This window comes from Heptranchias perlo, chromosome 9, assembly GCF_035084215.1.
Source record: "Heptranchias perlo isolate sHepPer1 chromosome 9, sHepPer1.hap1, whole genome shotgun sequence".
NCBI classification, from domain to species: Eukaryota; Metazoa; Chordata; class Chondrichthyes; order Hexanchiformes; family Hexanchidae; genus Heptranchias; species Heptranchias perlo.
Window position 1 is genome coordinate 84,105,602 of NC_090333.1, and position 21,651 is coordinate 84,127,252.

At 48.3% G+C, this 21,651-nt stretch overlaps 1 protein-coding gene across 1 annotated transcript in view; it reads right to left on the bottom strand.

Annotated features, from left to right (window-relative positions):
* Nucleotides 1-21,651, bottom strand: part of rabgap1l (RAB GTPase activating protein 1-like) — a 550,110-nt gene that overhangs the window by 371,141 nt on the left and 157,318 nt on the right. The window contains exon 12 of the mRNA XM_067990829.1: nt 1,886-1,979. Coding sequence (XP_067846930.1) covers nt 1,886-1,979 — 94 coding nt within the window. The remainder of the gene's footprint in view (nt 1-1,885; nt 1,980-21,651) is intronic.

Here is a 21,651-nt window from a genome sequence, read left to right on the forward strand (position 1 = left end):
CCAGAACAATGGGGAGAACTCCCCTGCTCTTCAAATAGCGTCAGGGGATCTCTTACATGTACCTGAGAGAGGTTTAACATCTCATCCAAAAGACGATACCTCCGACAGTGCAGCTCTCCCTCAGTACTGCACTGGGAGTGTCGGCCTGGATTACGGGCTCAAGTCTCTGGAGTGAGACTTGAACCCATGACCTTCTGACTCAGAGGCGAGAGTGCGGACACTGAGTCACGGCTGAAACATATGTATGTAATAGGGTTTGCTGCGGGGGCGGGGGACAGCAGGAAAATGGGACCGTGTGAAGTCTGCCCCTGCGGGGTGGGGTCTAAATTCAGCACAGGCGGGAAGGGCTGAATGATCTGTTTGAGTTAAAAATTCTGTTCCAATACAGCAGCTGGTGTCTTGGTGAAGAGTGACGTCCGGTATGAATTAATCCCTTTTAGGATCAAAAACCAGCACCTTTCAATCATGGGGAAGGCCCAGAAAACTTACAGCAGCTTTTTGATGACCCTTCAGGGTTAGATGAAGATGGGAGGGAGGAGGCTTGTGTGGAGCATAAACACCAGCATGGACCAGTTGGGCCGAATGGCCTGTTTCTGTGCTGTAGATTCTGTGTAATTCTAAAATACTTGAAGCACTGCCATAATTCTCAAAGCGTATGATACCTCCAGAAACCCTGATATTGCTGAGGATAACTTTCCTCCTGTTTCACAAACCTTCGTGAGGATTTCTGCCTTATAACTGGGCATTAATGCAGCATGATCAATCACATCATGCCACTGCCAGCACCTATGCAACTTGCTAATAGTTGACTCTTTTTTACTGCTCTTCTTGTCTGAAAACAAAAAATTCTATGTCGTTGAGGAAGAAATAGCCTCATAATCTTTGCATTCAAGGCAGGAGAGTGTGAGAGAGAGACAGAGACAGAGAGAGAGAGAGACACGAGATAGTGACAGAGACAGAGAGAGGCAGAGAGCAAGAGAGAGGGAGAGAGAGAAGGAGCATGAGACGCAGAGACACAAGGAGAAAGACAGAGCAAGACTGAGCTGTGTGTGAGAGAGAGCAAGAGCGAGAACGAGACACAGCAAGAGAGAGAGTGAGAGAGAGAAAGCAAGAGTGACAGAGAGAGAGCGAGAGAGAGAGAGACACAGAGAGCTAGCGAGAGAGAAAGCGAGAGTGACAGAAAGCGAGACACGGAGCTAGATAGACAGCAAGGGAGAGTGAGCGAAACAGAGAGAGAGACGCACACAGAGACACAGAGCTTGTGAGAGAGAGCACGAGAGCGAGAGAAAGAGAGAGAGCGAGAGAGCAGGATAGAGAGAGCAAGAGAGCAGGAGAGAGAGCGAGAGAGCAGGAGAGAGTGAGAGAGCAGGATAGAGAGAGCAAGAGAGCAGGAGAGAGAGCGAGAGAGCAGGAGAGAGTGAGAGAGCAGGATAGAGAGAGCAAGAGAGCAGGAGAGAGAGCGAGAGAGCAGGAGAGAGTGAGAAAGCAGGAGAGAGAGAGAGCAAGACAGCAGGAGAGATCAAGAGAGCAGGAGAGAGAGAGCAAGAGAGAAAGCGAGAGAGCAGGAGAGAGTGAGACAGCAAGCGAGAGAAAGAGCGCGCATAAGAGAAAGAGAGAGAGAGAGAGAGAGCATAAGAGAGAGAAAGAGAGACAGAGTGAGAAGGAGAGGGAGCAGGTGCTGGGATCCAAGGGCTCATCAGGGAGCAGCCACACCAGATGGTGACATCACTGGAAATCAATACATCTTTTTCCCTCCAACAATTAGCTCCAGCAACAACTACAACACAGACTAGGAAAAGAAAACAGATTGGCTTGTCGACGTCCAATAAAGACATCCTGCAGCCGAATGCAGATTCACTTGCTCGTGGGGAATTCCAGTACTCACCATCTGTGCAGCAACTCCCCCCACGATTCCAGGATTTTCTCGGGACAGTCCTTGGAAACGTCCCCGGTGCCACTCGACAATTCGTTATCACTGTCTGTAAGACAGCAGAAATAGAGACTAGTTCAGCCGTGCATCATTCGGCGTACCGTTGATTTTAATACTGGGCACCCTGAGAGCATCAGATTTCTATATCTGTTATTACGGTCGTTATATACTAATAAGAAAAACTTTCTACACAATGACACACCTTCTTCAATAAAACTTCCCTTCAACTAGCTGACAAAGTGGGGGTGATTTTAACCCTGCCCGCCTCTGCGCAAACCGGCTACGATGATTATGTCAATGGGGCCGGGCTGCTATTTTAACCGATGGCCTGAGTGGGGAAACCGTTGTGGTTTTCCTGTCGGGTGAAGCAACAACAACTTGCATTTAAACAGCACCTTTGACGTAGTAAAATGTCCCCGGGCCCATCATTATTAGGACAGGTGACCAAAAGCTTGGTCAAACAGGAAGGTTTTAAGAAGCGTCTGAAAGGGGGAGAGAGAGGTCGAGAGGTGGAGAGGTTTAGGGAGGGAATTCCGGAGCTTAGGGCCCAGGCAGCCGAAGGCACGGCCGCCAATTGTAGAGCGAAGGGAGAGAGGGATTGGAGGAATTGGAGGAGCGCGGAGATCTCGGAGGGTTGTGGGGCTGGAGGAGGTTACAGAGAGAGGGAGGGGTCGAGGTCATGGTGGGATTTGAAAAAACAAGGATGAGAATTTTAAAATCAGCAGGAAGAGGAGTCGGGGCCCCAAGGAGGCCCAAACGAGTAGGCTCAACTTTTTGATTTTCCCTATGGGACCAGGAGGAGGAGGAGGAGGAATGCTCCTTTGGGCTCCGCAAGAAGAGTTTAGGCCTTCCCGGCCTCCCTGCCTACCCGGATCACGGGGTTCTCCCAGAACCCCTTCCCCGAACTTACCCGAATGCCGAGGACCGTTCCTTCACTCCCGCCAACGGTCTCCGGACACTGGACATTCCATCCCCTGCCCCTGGGCTCCGGACACTGGACATTCCATCCCCTGCCCCTGGGCTCCGGACACTGGACATTCCATCCCCCGCCCCTGGGCTCCGGACACTGGACATTCCATCCCCCTCCCCTGGATTCCGGGCACTGGACATTCCATCCCCCACCCCTGGTCTCCAGACACTGGACATTCCATCCCCCGCCCCTGGTCTCCGGACACTCCATCCCCCGCCCCTGGTCTCCGGACACTGGACATTCCATCCCCCGCCCCTGGTCTCCGGACACTCCATCCCCCGCCCCTGGTCTCCGGACACTGGACATTCCATCCCCCGCCCCTGGGCTCCGGACACTGGACATTCCATCCCCCGCCCCTGGGCTCCGGACACTGGACATTCCATCCCCCTCCCCTGGTCTCTGGACACCGGACATTCCGTCCCCGCCCCTGGTCTCCGGACACCAGACATTCCTCTCCCGCCCCTGGTCTCCGGACAACAGACATTCCGTTCCCGCCCCTGGTCTCCGGACACCGGACATTCCGTCCCCGCCCCTGGTCTCTGGACACCAGACATTCCGTCCCCGCCCCTGGTCTCTGGACACCAGACATTCCTCTCCCGCCCCTGGTCTCCAGACACCAGACATTCCGTCCCCGCCCCTGGTCTCCGGACACCAGACATTCCATCCCCCGCCCCTGGTCTCTGGACACCAGACATTCTGTCCCCGCCCCTGGTCTCCGGACACCAGACATTCCTCTCCCGCCCCTGGTCTCTGGACACCAGACATTCCATCCCCCGCCCCTGGTCTCCGGACACCAGACACTCCGTCCCCGCCCCTGGTCTCCGGACACCAGACATTCCGTCCCCGCCCCTGGTCTCTGGACAGCGGACATTCCATCCCCCGCCCCTGGTCTCCGGACACCAGACATTCCGTCCCCGCCCCTGGTCTCCGGACACCAGACATTCCTCTCCCGCCCCTGGTCTCCGGACACCAGACATTCCTCTCCCGCCCCTGGTCTCTGGACACTGGACATTCCTCTCCCGCCCCTGGTCTCTGGACACCAGACATTCCGTCCCCGCCCCTGGTCTCTGGACACCAGACATTCCGTCCCCGCCCCTGGTCTCTGGACACTGGACATTCCTCTCCCGCCCCTGGTCTCTGGACACCAGACATTCCTCTCCCGCCCCTGGTCTCTGGACACCAGACATTCCTCTCCCGCCCCTGGTCTCTGGACACTGGACATTCCTCTCCCGCCCCTGGTCTCTGGACACTGGACATTCCTCTCCCGCCCCTGGTCTCTGGACACCAGACATTCCTCTCCCGCCCCTGGTCTCTGGACACTGGACATTCCGTCCCCGCCCCTGGTCTCTGGACACCAGACATTCCATCCCCGCCCCTGGTCTCTGGACAACAGACATTCCGTCCCCGCCCCTGGGCTCCAGACACCGACTGGACACCTGGCCATCCAGCTGCCACTCCCTGCTGGTTTCGCGTGGGTAAATAACCGGGGGCATGCAAATGAGGCCAGAGTTATAATGGTGTGGGCCGAACGTTACTGGGATCGAGTGGGGGAGGTTGGGTTTCCGCTCATCTCAGCCACTGCCTGCCCGATTCCCACCCGAGTTAAAATTGGGGCTAGTGTTTCAGAAATTAGAACAAAGAGTATAGTGATACTCCAAAATTGTGCAATGGGTCCCCGGGAGTGTGTCAATATTTACAGTGGGTTCCTGGGAGTGTGTCAATATTTACAAGGGGTCCCCGGGAGTGTGTCAATATTTACAGGGAGTTCCCGGGAGTGTGTCAATATTTACAGGGGTTTCCCGGGGGTGTGTCAATATTTACAGGGGGTTTCCAGGAATGTGTCGATACTTACAGGGGGTTCCCGGGAGTGTGTCAATATTTACAGGGGGTTCCTGGGAGTTTTTTTTCATTCGTTCATGGGATGTAGGCGTCGCTGGCGAGGCCGGCATTTATTGCCCATCCCTAATTGCCCTTGAGAAGGTGGTGATGACCCGCCTTCTTGAACCGCTGCAGTCCGTGTGGTGAAGGTTCTCCCACAGTGCTGTTAGGAAGGGAGTTCCAGGATTTTGACCCAGCGACGATGAAGGAACGGCGATATATTTCCAAGTCGGGATGGTGTGTGACTTGGAGGGGAACGTGCAGGTTGTGTTGTTCCCATGTGCCTGCTGCTCTTGTCCTTCTAGATGGTAGAGGTCACGGGTTTGGGAGGTGCTGTCGAAGAAGCCTTAGCGAGTTGCTGCAGTGCATCCTGTGGATGGTACACACTGCAGCCACTGTGCGCCGGTGGTGAAGGGAGTGAATTTTAGGGTGATGGATGGGCTGTCAATCAAGCGGGCTGCTTTGTCCTGGATGGTGTCGAGCTTCTTGAGTGTTGTTGGAGCTGCACTCATCCAGGCAAGTGGAGAGTATTCCATCACACTCCTGACTTGTGCCATGTAGATGGTGGAAAGGCTTTGGGGAGTCAGGAGGTGAGTCACTCGCCGCAGAATACCCAGCCTCTGACCTGCTTTTGTAGCCACAGTATTTATGTGGCTGGTCCAGTTAAGTTTCTGGTCAATGCTGACCCCCAGGATGTTGATGGTGGGGGATTCGGCGATGGTAATGCTGTTAAATGTCAAGGGGAGGTGGTTTGACCCTCTCTTGTTGGAGATGGTCATTGCCTGGCACTTGTCTGGCGCGAATGTTACTTGCCACTTATCAGCACAAGCCTGGATGTTGTCCAGGTCTTGCTGCATGCAGGCACGGACTGCTTCATTATCTGAGGGGTTGCGAATGGAACTGAACACTGCAATCATTTCTGACCTTATGATGAGGGAAGGTCATTGATGAAGCAGCTGAAGATGGTTGGGCCTAGGACACTGCCCTGAGGAACTCCTGCAGCAATGCCCTGGGGCTGAGATGATTGGGAATGTGTTAATACTTACTGGAGGCTCCTGGGAGAGTGCTAATATTTACAGGGGGATCCTGGAAGAGTGTTAATATTTACTAGGGGTGCCGGGGAGAGTGTTAATATTTACAGGGAGTTCCCGGGAGTGTGTCAATATTTACAGGGAGTTCCCGGGAGTGTGTCAATATTTACAGGGAGTTCCCGGGAGTGTGTCAATATTTACAGGGAGTTCGTGGGAGTGTGTCAATATTTACAGGGAGTTCGTGGGAGTGTGTCAATATTTACAGGGAGTTCGTGGGAGTGTGTCAATATTTACAGGGAGTTCGTGGGAGTGTGTCAATATTTACAGGGAGTTCCTGGGAGTGTGTCAATATTTACAGGGAGTTCCCGGGAGTGTGTCAATATTTACAGGGAGTTCGTGGGAGTGTGTCAATATTTACAGGGAGTTCGTGGGAGTGTGTCAATATTTACAGGGAGTTCGTGGGAGTGTGTCAATATTTACAGGCGGTTCCTGGGAGTGTGTCAATATTTACAGGCGGTTCCTGGGAGTGTGTCAATATTTACAGGGAGTTCCCGGGAGTGTGTCAATATTTACAGGGAGTTCCCGGGAGTGTGTCAATATTTACAGGGAGTTCCCCGGAGTGTGATAATATTTACAGGCGGTTCCCGGGAGTGTGTCATTATTTACAGGCGGTTCCTGGGAGTGTGTCATTATTTACAGGCGGTTCCTGGGAGTGTGTCATTATTTACAGGCGGTTCCTAGAAGTTTGTCAATATTTACAGGCGGTTCTTAGGAGTGTATCAACATTTACAGGGGATTCCCGGGAGTGTGTCAATATTTACAGGGAGTTCCCGGGAGTGTGTCAATATTTACAGGGAGTTCCCGGGAGTGTGTCAATATTTACAGGGAGTTCCCGGGAGTGTGTTAATATTTACAGGCAGTTCCCGGGAGTGTGTCAATATTTACAGGGAGTTCCCGGGAGTGTGTCAATATTTACAGGCGGTTCCCGGGAGTGTGTCAATATTTACAGGCGGTTCCCGGGAGTGTGTCAATATTTACAGGGAGTTCCCGGGAGTGTGTCAATATTTACAGGGAGTTCCCGGGAGTGTGTCAATATTTACAGGGAGTTCCCGGGAGTGTGTCAATATTTACAGGGAGTTCCCGGGAGTGTGTCAATATTTACAGGGAGTTCCCGGGAGTGTGTCAATATTTACAGGGAGTTCCCGGGAGTGTGTCAATATTTACAGGGAGTTCCCGGGAGTGTGTCAATATTTACAGGGAGTTCCCGGGAGTGTGTCAATATTTACAGGGAGTTCCCGGGAGTGTGTCAATATTTACAGGGAGTTCCCGGGAGTGTGTCAATATTTACAGGGAGTTCCCGGGAGTGTGTCAATATTTACAGGGAGTTCCCGGGAGTGTGTCAATATTTACAGGGAGTTCCCGGGAGTGTGTCAATATTTACAGGGAGTTCCCGGGAGTGTGTCAATATTTACAGGGAGTTCCCGGGAGTGTGTCAATATTTACAGGGAGTTCCCGGGAGTGTGTCAATATTTACAGGGAGTTCCCGGGAGTGTGTCAATATTTACAGGGAGTTCCCGGGAGTGTGTCAATATTTACAGGGAGTTCCCCGGAGTGTGATAATATTTACAGGCGGTTCCCAGGAGTGTGTCATTATTTACAGGGAGTTCCCGGGAGTGTGTCATTATTTACAGGGAATTCCCGGGAGTGTGTCAATATTTACAGGGGGTTCCCGGGAGTGTGTCAATATTTACAGGCGGTTCCCAGGAGTGTGTCAATATTTACAGGGAGTTCCCGGGAGTGTGTCATTATTTACAGGGAGTTCCCGGGAGTGTGTCAATATTTACAGGCGGTTCCTGGGAGTGTGTCATTATTTACAGGCGGTTCCTGGGAGTGTGTCAATATTTACAGGGAGTTCCCGGGAGTGTGTCAATATTTACTGGGAGTTCGTGGGAGTGTGTCAATATTTACAGGGAGTTCCTGGGAGTGTGTCAATATTTACAGGGAGTTCCCGGGAGTGTGTCAATATTTACAGGGAGTTCCCGGGAGTGTGTCAATATTTACAGGGAGTTCGTGGGAGTGTGTCAATATTTACAGGGAGTTCGTGGGAGTGTGTCAATATTTACAGGGAGTTCGTGGGAGTGTGTCAATATTTACAGGGAGTTCCTGGGAGTGTGTCAATATTTACAGGGAGTTCCCAGGAGTGTGTCAATATTTACAGGGAGTTCGTGGGAGTGTGTCAATATTTACAGGGAGTTCCCGGGAGTGTGTCAATATTTACAGGGAGTTCTTGGGCGTGTGTCAATATTTACAGGCGGTTCCTGGGAGTGTGTCAATATTTACAGGGAGTTCCCGGGAGTGTGTCAATATTTACAGGCGGTTCCTGGGAGTGTGTCAATATTTACAGGCGGTTCCTGGGAGTGTGTCAATATTTACAGGGGGTTCCCGGGATTGTGTCAATATTTACAGGGAGTTCCCCGGAGTGTGATAATATTTACAGGCGGTTCCCAGGAGTGTGTCATTATTTACAGGCGGTTCCTGGGAGTGTGTCATTATTTACAGGGAGTTCGTGGGAGTGTGTCAATATTTACAGGGAGTTCCTGGGAGTGTGTCAATATTTACAGGGAGTTCCCGGGAGTGTGTCAATATTTACAGGGAGTTCCTGGGAGTGTGTCAATATTTACAGGGAGTTCCCGGGAGTGTGTCAATATTTACAGGCGGTTCCTGGGAGTGTGTCAATATTTACAGGCGGTTCCTGGGAGTGTGTCAATATTTACAGGGGGTTCCCGGGATTGTGTCAATATTTACAGGGAGTTCCCCGGAGTGTGATAATATTTACAGGCGGTTCCCAGGAGTGTGTCATTATTTACAGGCGGTTCCTGGGAGTGTGTCATTATTTACAGGCGGTTCCTAGAAGTTTGTCAATATTTACAGGCGGTTCTTAGGAGTGTATCAACATTTACAGGGGATTCCCGGGAATGAGTCAATATTTACAGGGGATTCCCGGGAGTGTGTCGATATATATAGGGGATGCCCGGGAGTGTGTCAATATTTATGGGGTTTCCAGGGAATGTGTCAATACTTACAGAGAGTTCCTGGGAATGTGTTCATACTTACTGGAGGCTCCTGGGAGTGTGTCATTATTTACAGGCGGTTCCTAGAAGTTTGTCAATATTTACAGGCGGTTCCTGGGAGTGTGTCAATATTTACAGGCGGTTCCTGGGAGTGTGTCAATATTTACAGGGAGTTCCCCGGAGTGTGTCAATATTTACAGGGAGTTCCCGGGAGTGTGTCAATATTTACAGGGAGTTCCCCAAAGTGTGTCAATATTTACAGGGAGTTCCCGGGAGTGTGTCAATATTTACAGGGAGTTCCCGGGAGTGTGTCAATATTTACAGGGAGTTCCCCGGAGTGTGTCAATATTTACAGGGAGTTCGTGGGAGTGTGTCAATATTTACAGGGAGTTCCCGGGAGTGTGTCAATATTTACAGGGAGTTCTTGGGCGTGTGTCAATATTTACAGGCGGTTCCTGGGAGTGTGTCAATATTTACAGGGAGTTCCCGGGAGTGTGTCAATATTTACAGGCGGTTCCTGGGAGTGTGTCAATATTTACAGGCGGTTCCTGGGAGTGTGTCAATATTTACAGGCGGTTCCTGGGAGTGTGTCAATATTTACAGGCGGTTCCTGGGAGTGTGTCAATATTTACAGGCGGTTCCTGGGAGTGTGTCAATATTTACAGGGAGTTCCCGGGAGTGTGTCAATATTTACAGGGAGTTCCCGGGAGTGTGTCAATATTTACAGGGAGTTCCCGGGAGTGTGTCAATATTTACAGGGAGTTCCCGGGAGTGTGTCAATATTTACAGGGAGTTCCCGGGAGTGTGTCAATATTTACAGGGAGTTCCCGGGAGTGTGTCAATATTTACAGGGAGTTCCCGGGAGTGTGTCAATATTTACAGGGAGTTCCCCGGAGTGTGATAATATTTACAGGCGGTTCCCAGGAGTGTGTCATTATTTACAGGGAGTTCCCGGGAGTGTGTCATTATTTACAGGGAATTCCCGGGAGTGTGTCAATATTTACAGGGGGTTCCCGGGAGTGTGTCAATATTTACAGGCGGTTCCCAGGAGTGTGTCAATATTTACAGGGAGTTCCCGGGAGTGTGTCATTATTTACAGGGAGTTCCCGGGAGTGTGTCAATATTTACAGGCGGTTCCTGGGAGTGTGTCATTATTTACAGGCGGTTCCTGGGAGTGTGTCAATATTTACAGGGAGTTCCCGGGAGTGTGTCAATATTTACTGGGAGTTCGTGGGAGTGTGTCAATATTTACAGGGAGTTCCTGGGAGTGTGTCAATATTTACAGGGAGTTCCCGGGAGTGTGTCAATATTTACAGGGAGTTCCCGGGAGTGTGTCAATATTTACAGGGAGTTCGTGGGAGTGTGTCAATATTTACAGGGAGTTCGTGGGAGTGTGTCAATATTTACAGGGAGTTCGTGGGAGTGTGTCAATATTTACAGGGAGTTCCTGGGAGTGTGTCAATATTTACAGGGAGTTCCCAGGAGTGTGTCAATATTTACAGGGAGTTCGTGGGAGTGTGTCAATATTTACAGGGAGTTCCCGGGAGTGTGTCAATATTTACAGGGAGTTCTTGGGCGTGTGTCAATATTTACAGGCGGTTCCTGGGAGTGTGTCAATATTTACAGGGAGTTCCCGGGAGTGTGTCAATATTTACAGGCGGTTCCTGGGAGTGTGTCAATATTTACAGGCGGTTCCTGGGAGTGTGTCAATATTTACAGGGGGTTCCCGGGATTGTGTCAATATTTACAGGGAGTTCCCCGGAGTGTGATAATATTTACAGGCGGTTCCCAGGAGTGTGTCATTATTTACAGGCGGTTCCTGGGAGTGTGTCATTATTTACAGGGAGTTCGTGGGAGTGTGTCAATATTTACAGGGAGTTCCTGGGAGTGTGTCAATATTTACAGGGAGTTCCCGGGAGTGTGTCAATATTTACAGGGAGTTCCTGGGAGTGTGTCAATATTTACAGGGAGTTCCCGGGAGTGTGTCAATATTTACAGGCGGTTCCTGGGAGTGTGTCAATATTTACAGGCGGTTCCTGGGAGTGTGTCAATATTTACAGGGGGTTCCCGGGATTGTGTCAATATTTACAGGGAGTTCCCCGGAGTGTGATAATATTTACAGGCGGTTCCCAGGAGTGTGTCATTATTTACAGGCGGTTCCTGGGAGTGTGTCATTATTTACAGGCGGTTCCTAGAAGTTTGTCAATATTTACAGGCGGTTCTTAGGAGTGTATCAACATTTACAGGGGATTCCCGGGAATGAGTCAATATTTACAGGGGATTCCCGGGAGTGTGTCGATATATATAGGGGATGCCCGGGAGTGTGTCAATATTTATGGGGTTTCCAGGGAATGTGTCAATACTTACAGAGAGTTCCTGGGAATGTGTTCATACTTACTGGAGGCTCCTGGGAGAGTGTTAATATTTACAGGCGGTTCCTGGGAGTGTGTCAATATTTACAGGCGGTTCCTGGGAGTGTGTCAATATTTACAGGGAGTTCCCCGGAGTGTGTCAATATTTACAGGGAGTTCCCGGGAGTGTGTCAATATTTACAGGGAGTTCCCGGGAGTGTGTCAATATTTACAGGGAGTTCCCGGGAGTGTGTCAATATTTACAGGGAGTTCCCCGGAGTGTGTCAATATTTACAGGGAGTTCCCGGGAGTGTGTCAATATTTACAGGGAGTTCGTGGGAGTGTGTCAATATTTACAGGGAGTTCCCGGGAGTGTGTCAATATTTACAGGGAGTTCTTGGGCGTGTGTCAATATTTACAGGCGGTTCCTGGGAGTGTGTCAATATTTACAGGGAGTTCCCGGGAGTGTGTCAATATTTACAGGCGGTTCCTGGGAGTGTGTCAATATTTACAGGCGGTTCCTGGGAGTGTGTCAATATTTACAGGCGGTTCCTGGGAGTGTGTCAATATTTACAGGCGGTTCCTGGGAGTGTGTCAATATTTACAGGCGGTTCCTGGGAGTGTGTCAATATTTACAGGGAGTTCCCCGGAGTGTGTCAATATTTACAGGGAGTTCCCGGGAGTGTGTCAATATTTACAGGGAGTTCCCCAGAGTGTGTCAATATTTACAGGGTGTTCCCGGGAGTGTGTCAATATTTACAGGGAGTTCCCGGGAGTGTGTCAATATTTACAGGGAGTTCCCGGGAGTGTGTCAATATTTACAGGGAGTTCCCGGGAGTGTGTCAATATTTACAGGGAGTTCCCCGGAGTGTGATAATATTTACAGGCGGTTCCCAGGAGTGTGTCATTATTTACAGGCAGTTCCCGGGAGTGTGTCAATATTTACAGGGAGTTCCCGGGAGTGTGTCAATATTTACAGGGAGTTCCCGGGAGTGTGTCAATATTTACAGGGAGTTCCCGGGAGTGTGTCAATATTTACTGGGAGTTCCCGGGAGTGTGTCAATATTTACAGGGAGTTCCCGGGAGTGTGTCAATATTTACAGGGAGTTCCCGGGAGTGTGTCAATATTTACTGGGAGTTCCCGGGAGTGTGTCATTATTTACAGGCGGTTCCCGGGAGTGTGTCAATATTTACAGGGAGTTCCTGGGAGTGTGTCAATATTTACAGGGAGTTCCCCGGAGTGTGTCAATATTTACAGGGAGTTCCCGGGAGTGTGTCAATATTTACAGGGAGTTCCCGGGAGTGTGTCAATATTTACAGGGAGTTCCCCGGAGTGTGATAATATTTACAGGCGGTTCCCAGGAGTGTGTCATTATTTACAGGCGGTTCCTGGGAGTGTGTCAATATTTACAGGCGGTTCCTGGGAGTGTGTCAATATTTACAGGCGGTTCCTGGGAGTGTGTCAATATTTACAGGCGGTTCCTGGGAGTGTGTCAATATTTACAGGCGGTTCTTAGGAGTGTATCAACATTTGCAGGCGGTTCCTGGGAGTCTGTCAATATTTACAGGCGGTTCCTGTGAGCGTGCAATATTTACAGGCGGTTCCTGTGAGCGTGCAATATTTACAGGGGGTTCCTGGGAGTGTGTCAATATTTACAGGCAGTTCCTGTGAGCGTGCAATATTTACAGGCGGTTCCTGTGAGCGTGCAATATTTACAGGGGGTTCCCGGGACTGTGTCAATATTTATAGGCGGTTCCCAGGAGTGTGTTAATATTCACTAGAGGTGCCTGGGAACACGTCAATATTTGCAAAGAGTCCCAGCTCAGATAAATTTGAAAATTACTGAGGCAAACCAGCAAAACTGATCACAGTTCCCTGTGGACAATCCTAACATCTTACCCCTGCAGCTGGGTAATTCTCCTCCTCTAAAATGTAGCGTCCCTCCAGCAGATCAAGTGAACGCAAATGAATGAAGGTGAACATTTAAAGCTGGCCCTGGTGAATACAGGTCTGCTCTGTAACAATGGGATAACTCCGGTGATTACCATCCACAAAATACCTAACGTTCGGCACACTACGAAGATGCTGAAGGACTGATTTATGCTTCGTTCCCAGTACCCATAGGCAAGGTACTTGCCAAGATCTGAAGACTAACGGGGCAATGACATGTGCGAGCATCCAACATTCTAGTGCAGGAGAGTGAAGCAAGGAAGTCGTGCTGCACTGCTCCATTTTTCAGTATTGAACAGATGGAAACATATCTATAAATAGAGGAGTGAAAATTGAGATACAATTACATTAACAGTCTTCATTACATCCCTGAGCTGTCAACGCTTGATAAATCCCAAGAGTGAGGTTTTCACAATACCTGAGAAGCCAATTTCCTCTGAAACCATTAACATGGCTGCTTCTGTTACACGAGGAGCATCTGTATACGTTTGCTTCTGTTACACGAGGCACATCTGTATACGTTTGCTTCTGTTACACGAGGAGCACCTGTATACGATTGCTTCTGTTACACGAGGCACATCTGTATACGTTTGCTTCTGTTACACGAGGAGCACCTGTATACGATTGCTTCTGTTACACGAGGAGCATCTGTATACGATTGCTTCTGTTACACGAGGAGCATCTGTATACGACTGCTTCTGTTACACGAGGAGCATCTGTACAAGATTGCTTCTGTTACAAGAGGAGCATCTGTATATGATTGCTTCTGTTACACGAGGAGCATCTGTATATGATTGCTTCTGTTACACGAGGAGCATCTGTATATGACTGCTTCTGTTACACTAGGAGCATCTGTATACGACTGCTTCTGTTACACAAGGAGCATCTGTATACGATTGCTTCTGTTACACAAGGAACATCTGTATACGATTGCTTCTGTTACACGAGGCACATCTGTATACGATTGCTTCTGTTACACGAGGCACATCTGTATATGACTGCTTCTGTTACACGAGGAGCATCTGTATACGACTGCTTCTGTTACACGAGGAGCATCTGTATATGATTGCTTCTGTTACATGAGGCACATCTGTATATGACTGCTTCTGTTACACGAGGAGCACCTGTACATGATTGTTTTTCTGTTACACGAGGAGCATCTGTATACGACTGCTTCTGTTACATGAGGAGTACCTGTAAATGACTTCTTCTGTTACGAGAGAGAACTGCCTAGTGGCATTAATATTGTTCCTCTTCCTCCTCCTTAGCACTGTCGTTATTTTTTTCTTTCTCTGTATTTCTCTCTTTGCTTCCAGCAAAGAAAAGTCTGAGAATTTCTTGTACAATTCTTACACAAATGGGAGGCAACAAGCCGTATGCAGGAGGTGTGCATGAGATTCCCTCTCACTTCGGGGCAGTTGATTATCTGTTAGCTTTATTTTCTCTTCCGCCATCCTCCCACCCTCCCCCTCTCCTCCCCCACTCCTGTGAAGCTCCTTGGGATATTTTCCACAGTACAGGCACCATATAAATGCAGGCCCGAGCAACTAAAATCTCTACTTTGTCAAAGGGCAGGTCAGTGGTAAAGACAATTCATTGTACTTTGCATCACTGTAGAGCTATTTCACTTACAGAGATGTGTATAACTTGCTCGGCTGATAATTAACCCCTAGTTCCTGCAGCTAGATGACCATCAGGCCCTTAAAATGACCAGCAATCAAAGGGATAAAAACCCCATTAGCCAGAGCTTGTTTCATCACTCAGCAAGTTTTCTAGAGAGATACAATTGAAAAGCAGAGAGGTTATGTTAAACTTGTATAGAACCTCGGTTAGACCACACTTGGAGTGATGTGAACAGTTCAGGTCTCCACATTACAAAAAGGCACTGCAGAAGGTGCAAAAAAGATTTACAAGGATGATACCAGAACTGAGAGTTTTAACTATCAGGAAAGAGCAAACAGGCTGGGGCTCTTTTCTCTAGAAAAGAGAAGGCTGAGGGGTGACCTGATAGAGGTCTGTAAAATTATGAAGGGTTTGACAGGGTAGACATAGAGAAGATGTTACCACTTGTGGGGGAGACCAGAACCAGGGGCCATAAATATAAGATCGTCACCAATAAACCCAATCGGGAATTCAGGAGAAACTTCTTTACCCAGAGAGTGGTGAGAATGTGGAACTCACTACCAGAAGGAGTAGTTGAGGCGACCAGCATAGATGCATTTAAGGGGAAGCTAAATAAGTACACGAAGGAGAAAGGAATAGAAGGATTTGCTGGTAGGGTGAGATGAAGAGGGGAGGGAGTAGGCTCGTGTGGAGCATGAACACCGGCACGGACCTGTTGGGCCGAATGGCCTGTTTCTGCGCTGTAAGTTCTGTGTAATCCGACATGGTGCTATTGCATTCAACAACAACAAAAACTTGCATTTATATAGCGCCTTTAATGTAGGAAAACGTTCCAAGGCGCTTTGCGGGAACGTAATCAGACCAAAACTGACAACGAGCCAAAGGAGGACACATTAGGGCAGGTGACCAAACCACTTGTTTAGTTCAAAACATGGGAGAGTGACGTCTGCACACGATAACTTCCTCCGCAATCCCAACAGCAGAATCGTAGAACCGCGTCGAAACCAAGCCCGTGATCCAAATTAAACAAGTGACAATGTAAAATTACAAACAAGAGGACCCCAGGTATATGCTGAGTTAGCTAACCTTCAGCTACACAGGTGGTAGTTGCAAAATTAGTTGGCCTCAATACCTTTGAGTTGGGAAAATCGGCCAGAATTGCTGCTCCCGGTCGCTGTCTGGTAACTGTTGATTGCTGCGTTTGTTTTGACGTTGGGGAAGGACAGGATGGGTTTTGACTGCCCTCATTCACTGTGGAGACTCCCAGATGTGTATCACTCAGGTGAGCTACCAGCGGGTGCCCAGCAAGGAGTCAATGCCGTTCGCAGAGTAGGTCACTAAAGATTAATAAAACTATATAATATTTCAAAAAGCAAAGGTCCAAAAAGCCATACATGCCAGCCGTTTGGGTTATACGCCGACAGTCAGTGCTTTCCCACATTTGAAGATCAAAATCAACATGGATTCGAATCTCCCCCAGTCCTCAGAAGTTGCCCTGAGTTGTGCAGGGACCTCGATACAGAGCAATTTATACAATAATGGGCAAAGGAGTGGGGCCTATTCCATGTAGCAACCTCATAAATAGAGTTAAATGTAATGTTACTCCACACAGTGGCCTTGACTTTGGCACTTCTGCAATGGTGTGGTGATGCAGCTAAATATATTCTACCGTCTATTTAGCAAGGGACTGTTCAGTAAGGAATTTACTATCATAAGAAACAAACTACTGGAAACTACAAACAACTTTTGTTATACGGACGCAGGAAGGGGCTCTGAATACAAGCAGCCTGTGGATGTTGCAATCCATTTTTGAAGGACAAGACACTGGACGAAGATTCAGCACTGTAATATTCTGGAGCGATGAAACACCATCAAGATGTTGGAGAAGACACCAGGTTGCTACGCGATATAGAAAGCAGTACTCTTGAGAGTCTTGTGCTCACTCACCCACTCAAGCCTGCAGTATGACCATGCTAAGTCAGACAGAGAGATGTTACCTACAGGACTGTCTGAACACTTTGATTGCCTTGACAACGGGCAGTTGGAAAGATTATCTGTAATCACCAGGTATTGTTCTCTGACTATAAATGCGGTAACCTTCCATGAAAACCCACACTCACCTGACGAAGGAGGAAGCCTCCGAAAGCTTGTGATTTTCAAATAAAACAGTTGGACTATAACCTGGTGTTGTAAGATTCCTTACATTTGTCAACCCCAGTCCATCACCGGCATCTCCACATCACTGCCTATAACAGACTGGGAGAGGAGATGAGCCTACATCGGTCACATTCTGAGAATACCTGACACAAGGATCCCTAAGTAGACAGGAATTGGAAGCCACAAGGGAAAAGAGCTAGGAGTCGACCAAAAGGAACTCCATGCAACACAGACACATCGGACGGATGCAGCTCTAGTGCACTTGCAACTACAGACGCTGGAGGCAGAAGCCCATGACAGAATTGGATGGCGTCGATTGGTTACTGCCTTACCCGACTCAATGGCACAGTAAGAATGTTGATGATAGAAAGAAAGAACTTGCATTTACACAGCGCCTTTCACAACCTCAGGTCGTCCCAAAGCGTTTTACAATCAACAAAGTATTTTTGAAGTGTAGTCACTGTTGTAATGTAGGAAACGCAGCAGCCAATTTGCACACAGCAAGGTTCCACAAACAGTAATGTGATAATGAACAGATAATCTGTTTTTAGTGATGTTGGTTGAGGGATAAATATTGGCCAGGACACCGGGGGGAACTCCCCTGCTCTTCTTTAAATAGTGCTGTGGGATCTTTTACATCCACCTGAGAGGGCAGACCGGGCCTCAGTTTAACGTCTCATCCGAAAGACGGCACCTCGGGCAGTGCAGCTCTCCCTCAGTACTGGACACTGTGAGTGTCAGCCTGGATTATGGGCTCAAGTCTCTGGAGTGGGACTTGAACCCACGACCTTCTGACTCAGAGGCGAGAGAGCTGCCCACTGAGCCACGGATGTTATCCGAAGAAAGGACTAAGCTCCTATATCACACACCAGGCACGCACAGAGGGTACCAATTCTCCATTCTGATTCTGAAGCCTAGGGACAACCCACAGCAGATATGTGCCCACTCTAATAGAACTGTACGTGCCACTGTGATTTAGCAAGGTTGAAATTATTGCAGTAACAGAGGGTGGCACGATTGATGGGGTGAAATGGTTATTCTGACACCATATGGCAAACTTTCTCCACTTTGCATCGCAAATTTGGACAGTCGACATCTTAATTGGCTGGCCTCTTAGAAATGGCTCAGTGGAATGGCAGTTCCCACTAGTAGAGGTCAGATCAGCCCAAACTGCACCCAGTTATACAAATAGATGGGTGGGCAATCGAGTCAGAGCCCCAGTTCGCATTTAAATGATGTAACATGAGAGAAAACCAGAATTCAGAGCCATGTGCAATAAACAGATTAATCGGCATTCCTCCAACTACTTATCCTACAAGATTTTAATTTTCTGTGGCAGACACAGTTCACAGTAAATTCATTCTGCATACTGACAAATTGAATCTCAGATGAAAGAACTGCACAATCAGCGGGGCTCGTTTCCCAAATACTAATAGCAATCTGCAAAGCAATCACAACCCTGTGCCTGCAAATGAAATCAGTTAATAGCATCTTTCCTTCTGCAGGCTGAGAGAGTCCACGAGATTACAAGGGGGCTCCATTTCCAGCTCTCTAACAAAGGCAGAGGCAGTCAAACAAGGTCAATCGACGAGTAACTGGGTAATGTTATCTAACATCTGGACACATTTCAAAGCAGCAGACTGCAAATATAACATCAGGCAAAAAAAAAAGCCAGGCATGATTTATTTCATTTTACTTCTCATTCTTCAACAAAAAAAAATATTTTTTTTTTACGAACAGCTGGATGGTGTTGGGGGAAAATAAACAGCAATCCTTTATTACAAGACAATTGTGGAGCATTAACTCCTCACTTTGCTTTTATTTTTAAAAATCTTTTCGTTTTTCCCTCCTCCCTCACGTGCCATGCATCACCCCAGCCCTCCGCCCATGACACTCTACCCCTGCCCACTGGAAGCTAGCATTGAGTTTCTTTCTGATCTTCTCCACACTGGGATGGAGATATCGAGACAAACAGGGCACACATCAGCTCCCAAATAGCTCGGGGTGGTTTTCGGTAGTGCCACCTGTTATAAAACTCTCCTAATATTCACCCGAGTGATGTCTACAATGACCAGACGATCCACTGCACTTACATTACTGCCCAGCGGTTGACAGTGAACCTCTCAACAAAGAAGAGACCCCTCAAATCTGCAATGCCCAACGGTGAGGGACTTTACGGATAAATCATACTTTGAGATTTATGACCATTTCTTCACAAAAAAAATTTGGAAAGTATTACATTTAAATGTGGGCTTCTTAAAGCAAAGTGTATTCACACAAATTTTAAAATAAGCACCAATATGAAAATGGCCAAAAGACTAAAAAGCCCAGCATTGAAGTTGTTTCCCCAAAGTCAATGAGAAATTTGTTCGCCTATCTTGTTAATCAATAAACAGCTCACGCCCATTGTGTTGGGAAGTCTCTGGTCCTGGGCACTCAGCGGGGGCAGACTGACGTCGGTCATCCCCTCTGGTTGTGAAGACAGTAAAAATAGAGGCAAAAACACAAACGCAGAATCGAGTTTTGAAACAGAAAGTTGCTAGGGCAGGCTTTGGCCAGACTCAAGAGGGTAGGATTCAGTAAGGTAGTGACAAGTTCATTTCTTTAAATCAAGCAAATTGATCCAATGGCATGGAGAAGGATAGCACGTTCATTATTTTGCATTATGTGACGACAAGGAACATAGGAACAGGAGGAGGCCATTCAGCCCCTGGAGCCTGTTCCGCCATTCAATTAGATCATGGCTGATCTGTATCTTAACTCCATCTATTAATCCACAATTGGTTATTCAGTTTTCTCCTCTAGCAAACTCGTTCTTAGCTAAAGAAGGCATCTCTTTTGCTTAACAACTTTGAATTTTACAAACCACAAAGATTCAAAGCATCCATCCTCTTTGCTTTTTGTATCGATAAATGCTGTTTCCTTTCCATTAGCGGCCAGGAGGCCTGACCTGGCCAGACTCCATTAAAGTTTAAAAAAAAATCTTAATAAAACATATAATTAAAGTATGAGCAACTCTCCCCTGACTTTGCTCAAAGGGTACACGGGTAGTGATGTTGACCATGATATCACTGCAGCCTAAATATGATAGCGGTTTGCCCAGTGAGTGAGGGTCCGGTATGCTCACTGTGCTTGCCTAAAATTATCCCCATAATTCACTGTGCTGTGTCAGCATGGCTCAGTGTACCCACTGTCGCCTCTGAGTCAGAAGGTCGTGAGTTCGAATCCTACTCCAGAGACTTGAAAACATAATCCAGGCTGACACTCCCAGTGCAGTACTAAGGGAATGCTGCACTGTCGGAGGTGCCATCTTTTGGGTGAGACGTTAAACCGAGGACCCGTCTGCCCTCTCAGGTGGATGTAACAGATCCCACAGCACTATTTTGAAGAGCTGGAGAGTTCTCCCTGGTGTCCTGGCCAATATTTATCCCTCAATGAACATCACTAAAATAGATTATCTGGTCGTTATTACATTGCTCATTATGGGATCTTGCTGTGCGCAAATTGGCTGCCTTGTTTCCTACATTACAACAGTGACTACACTTCAAAAGTACTTTGTCGGCTGTAAAGCGCTTTGGAAGGTCTTGAGGTCGTAAAAGGTGCTATATAAATGCAAGTCTTTCTTTCTTTTCCCTGTTATTTACATTATATTTATTTTTTGTTCTACTTCCCACAATAGATTTGCAGTGTTTCCTGAAGAAGTGAGTACTTTGTTCATTCTGCTCTCCTCCCTTCTCCAAAACCTACCTCCTTTTTCTCAGTGACATGAATGATTGTGAAAGAAATTTCCTCTCCCCCTTATTACTTCTTGCAGTAGATTTATAGCTCTTGCTGAAGCTGGGAGGAGTGCTGCCCAGGCAAGGTTTCCCCAACGGAGTACCTGAACAGGTGATTGCTCATCGTGGTCCAGGCTCGGCTCGGCTGACTGACTCCAGCTGCACTGATCCCATCCGTATTAACACGCCTCATAGACATCTGTCTTTGGCCCCACTAAAAACATGAGCAACCCCACGGTGACTCAAAAAAACTCATCCCAAGCAATGGTGTTCGCTCAGAATTTTTATTTAATGACTGAAACTGTATAGAAACGACCAAATCGTACATTTTTACTTTTTGATTTATTTTCCCCACAGTTGGTATCGGTCTGGTCAACGCAGTTCACACTGGGATTTGTAGGAGCAGAGTGACTACTGCAACCCCCGTGTTGCATCTCTCGATCGCACACGGACACGCACAGAATTTTATTGTTGCTCCACAGGGACAGAAGTGAAATGAACCCCGATGATGCATCCCTTCCCCCTTTCTCTCAGACACAATGGGCCCGATATTAGGAGGGAGGTGGGTTGGCAGCAGGGGGTCGACTGGGCGCGTGGGTAACGTGCCCAGTGAAATCGGTGTGCTCCGCACGCGATCGCAGCCTAATTGAATGTACTTAAGCTTGCTTCCGGGTTTCCCGTTCCAGACCTGCGCAACGGGCGCACTACGCACCCACATCACAGGCTGTCAGCAGGAGGAGCCCTATTTAAAGGGGCAGTCCTCCAATGCTCCTCCTGCAGCAAAGAACCAAATTGGCAGCATGGAGCAGCCCAGAGGCAAGGTTGCTCCAAGGTTCTCAGACTCCTCACTCCAGGTGCTGCTCGATGGGGTGAGGAGTGGGGGGGAAACCTTTTTCCCATCGGACGGGAGGAA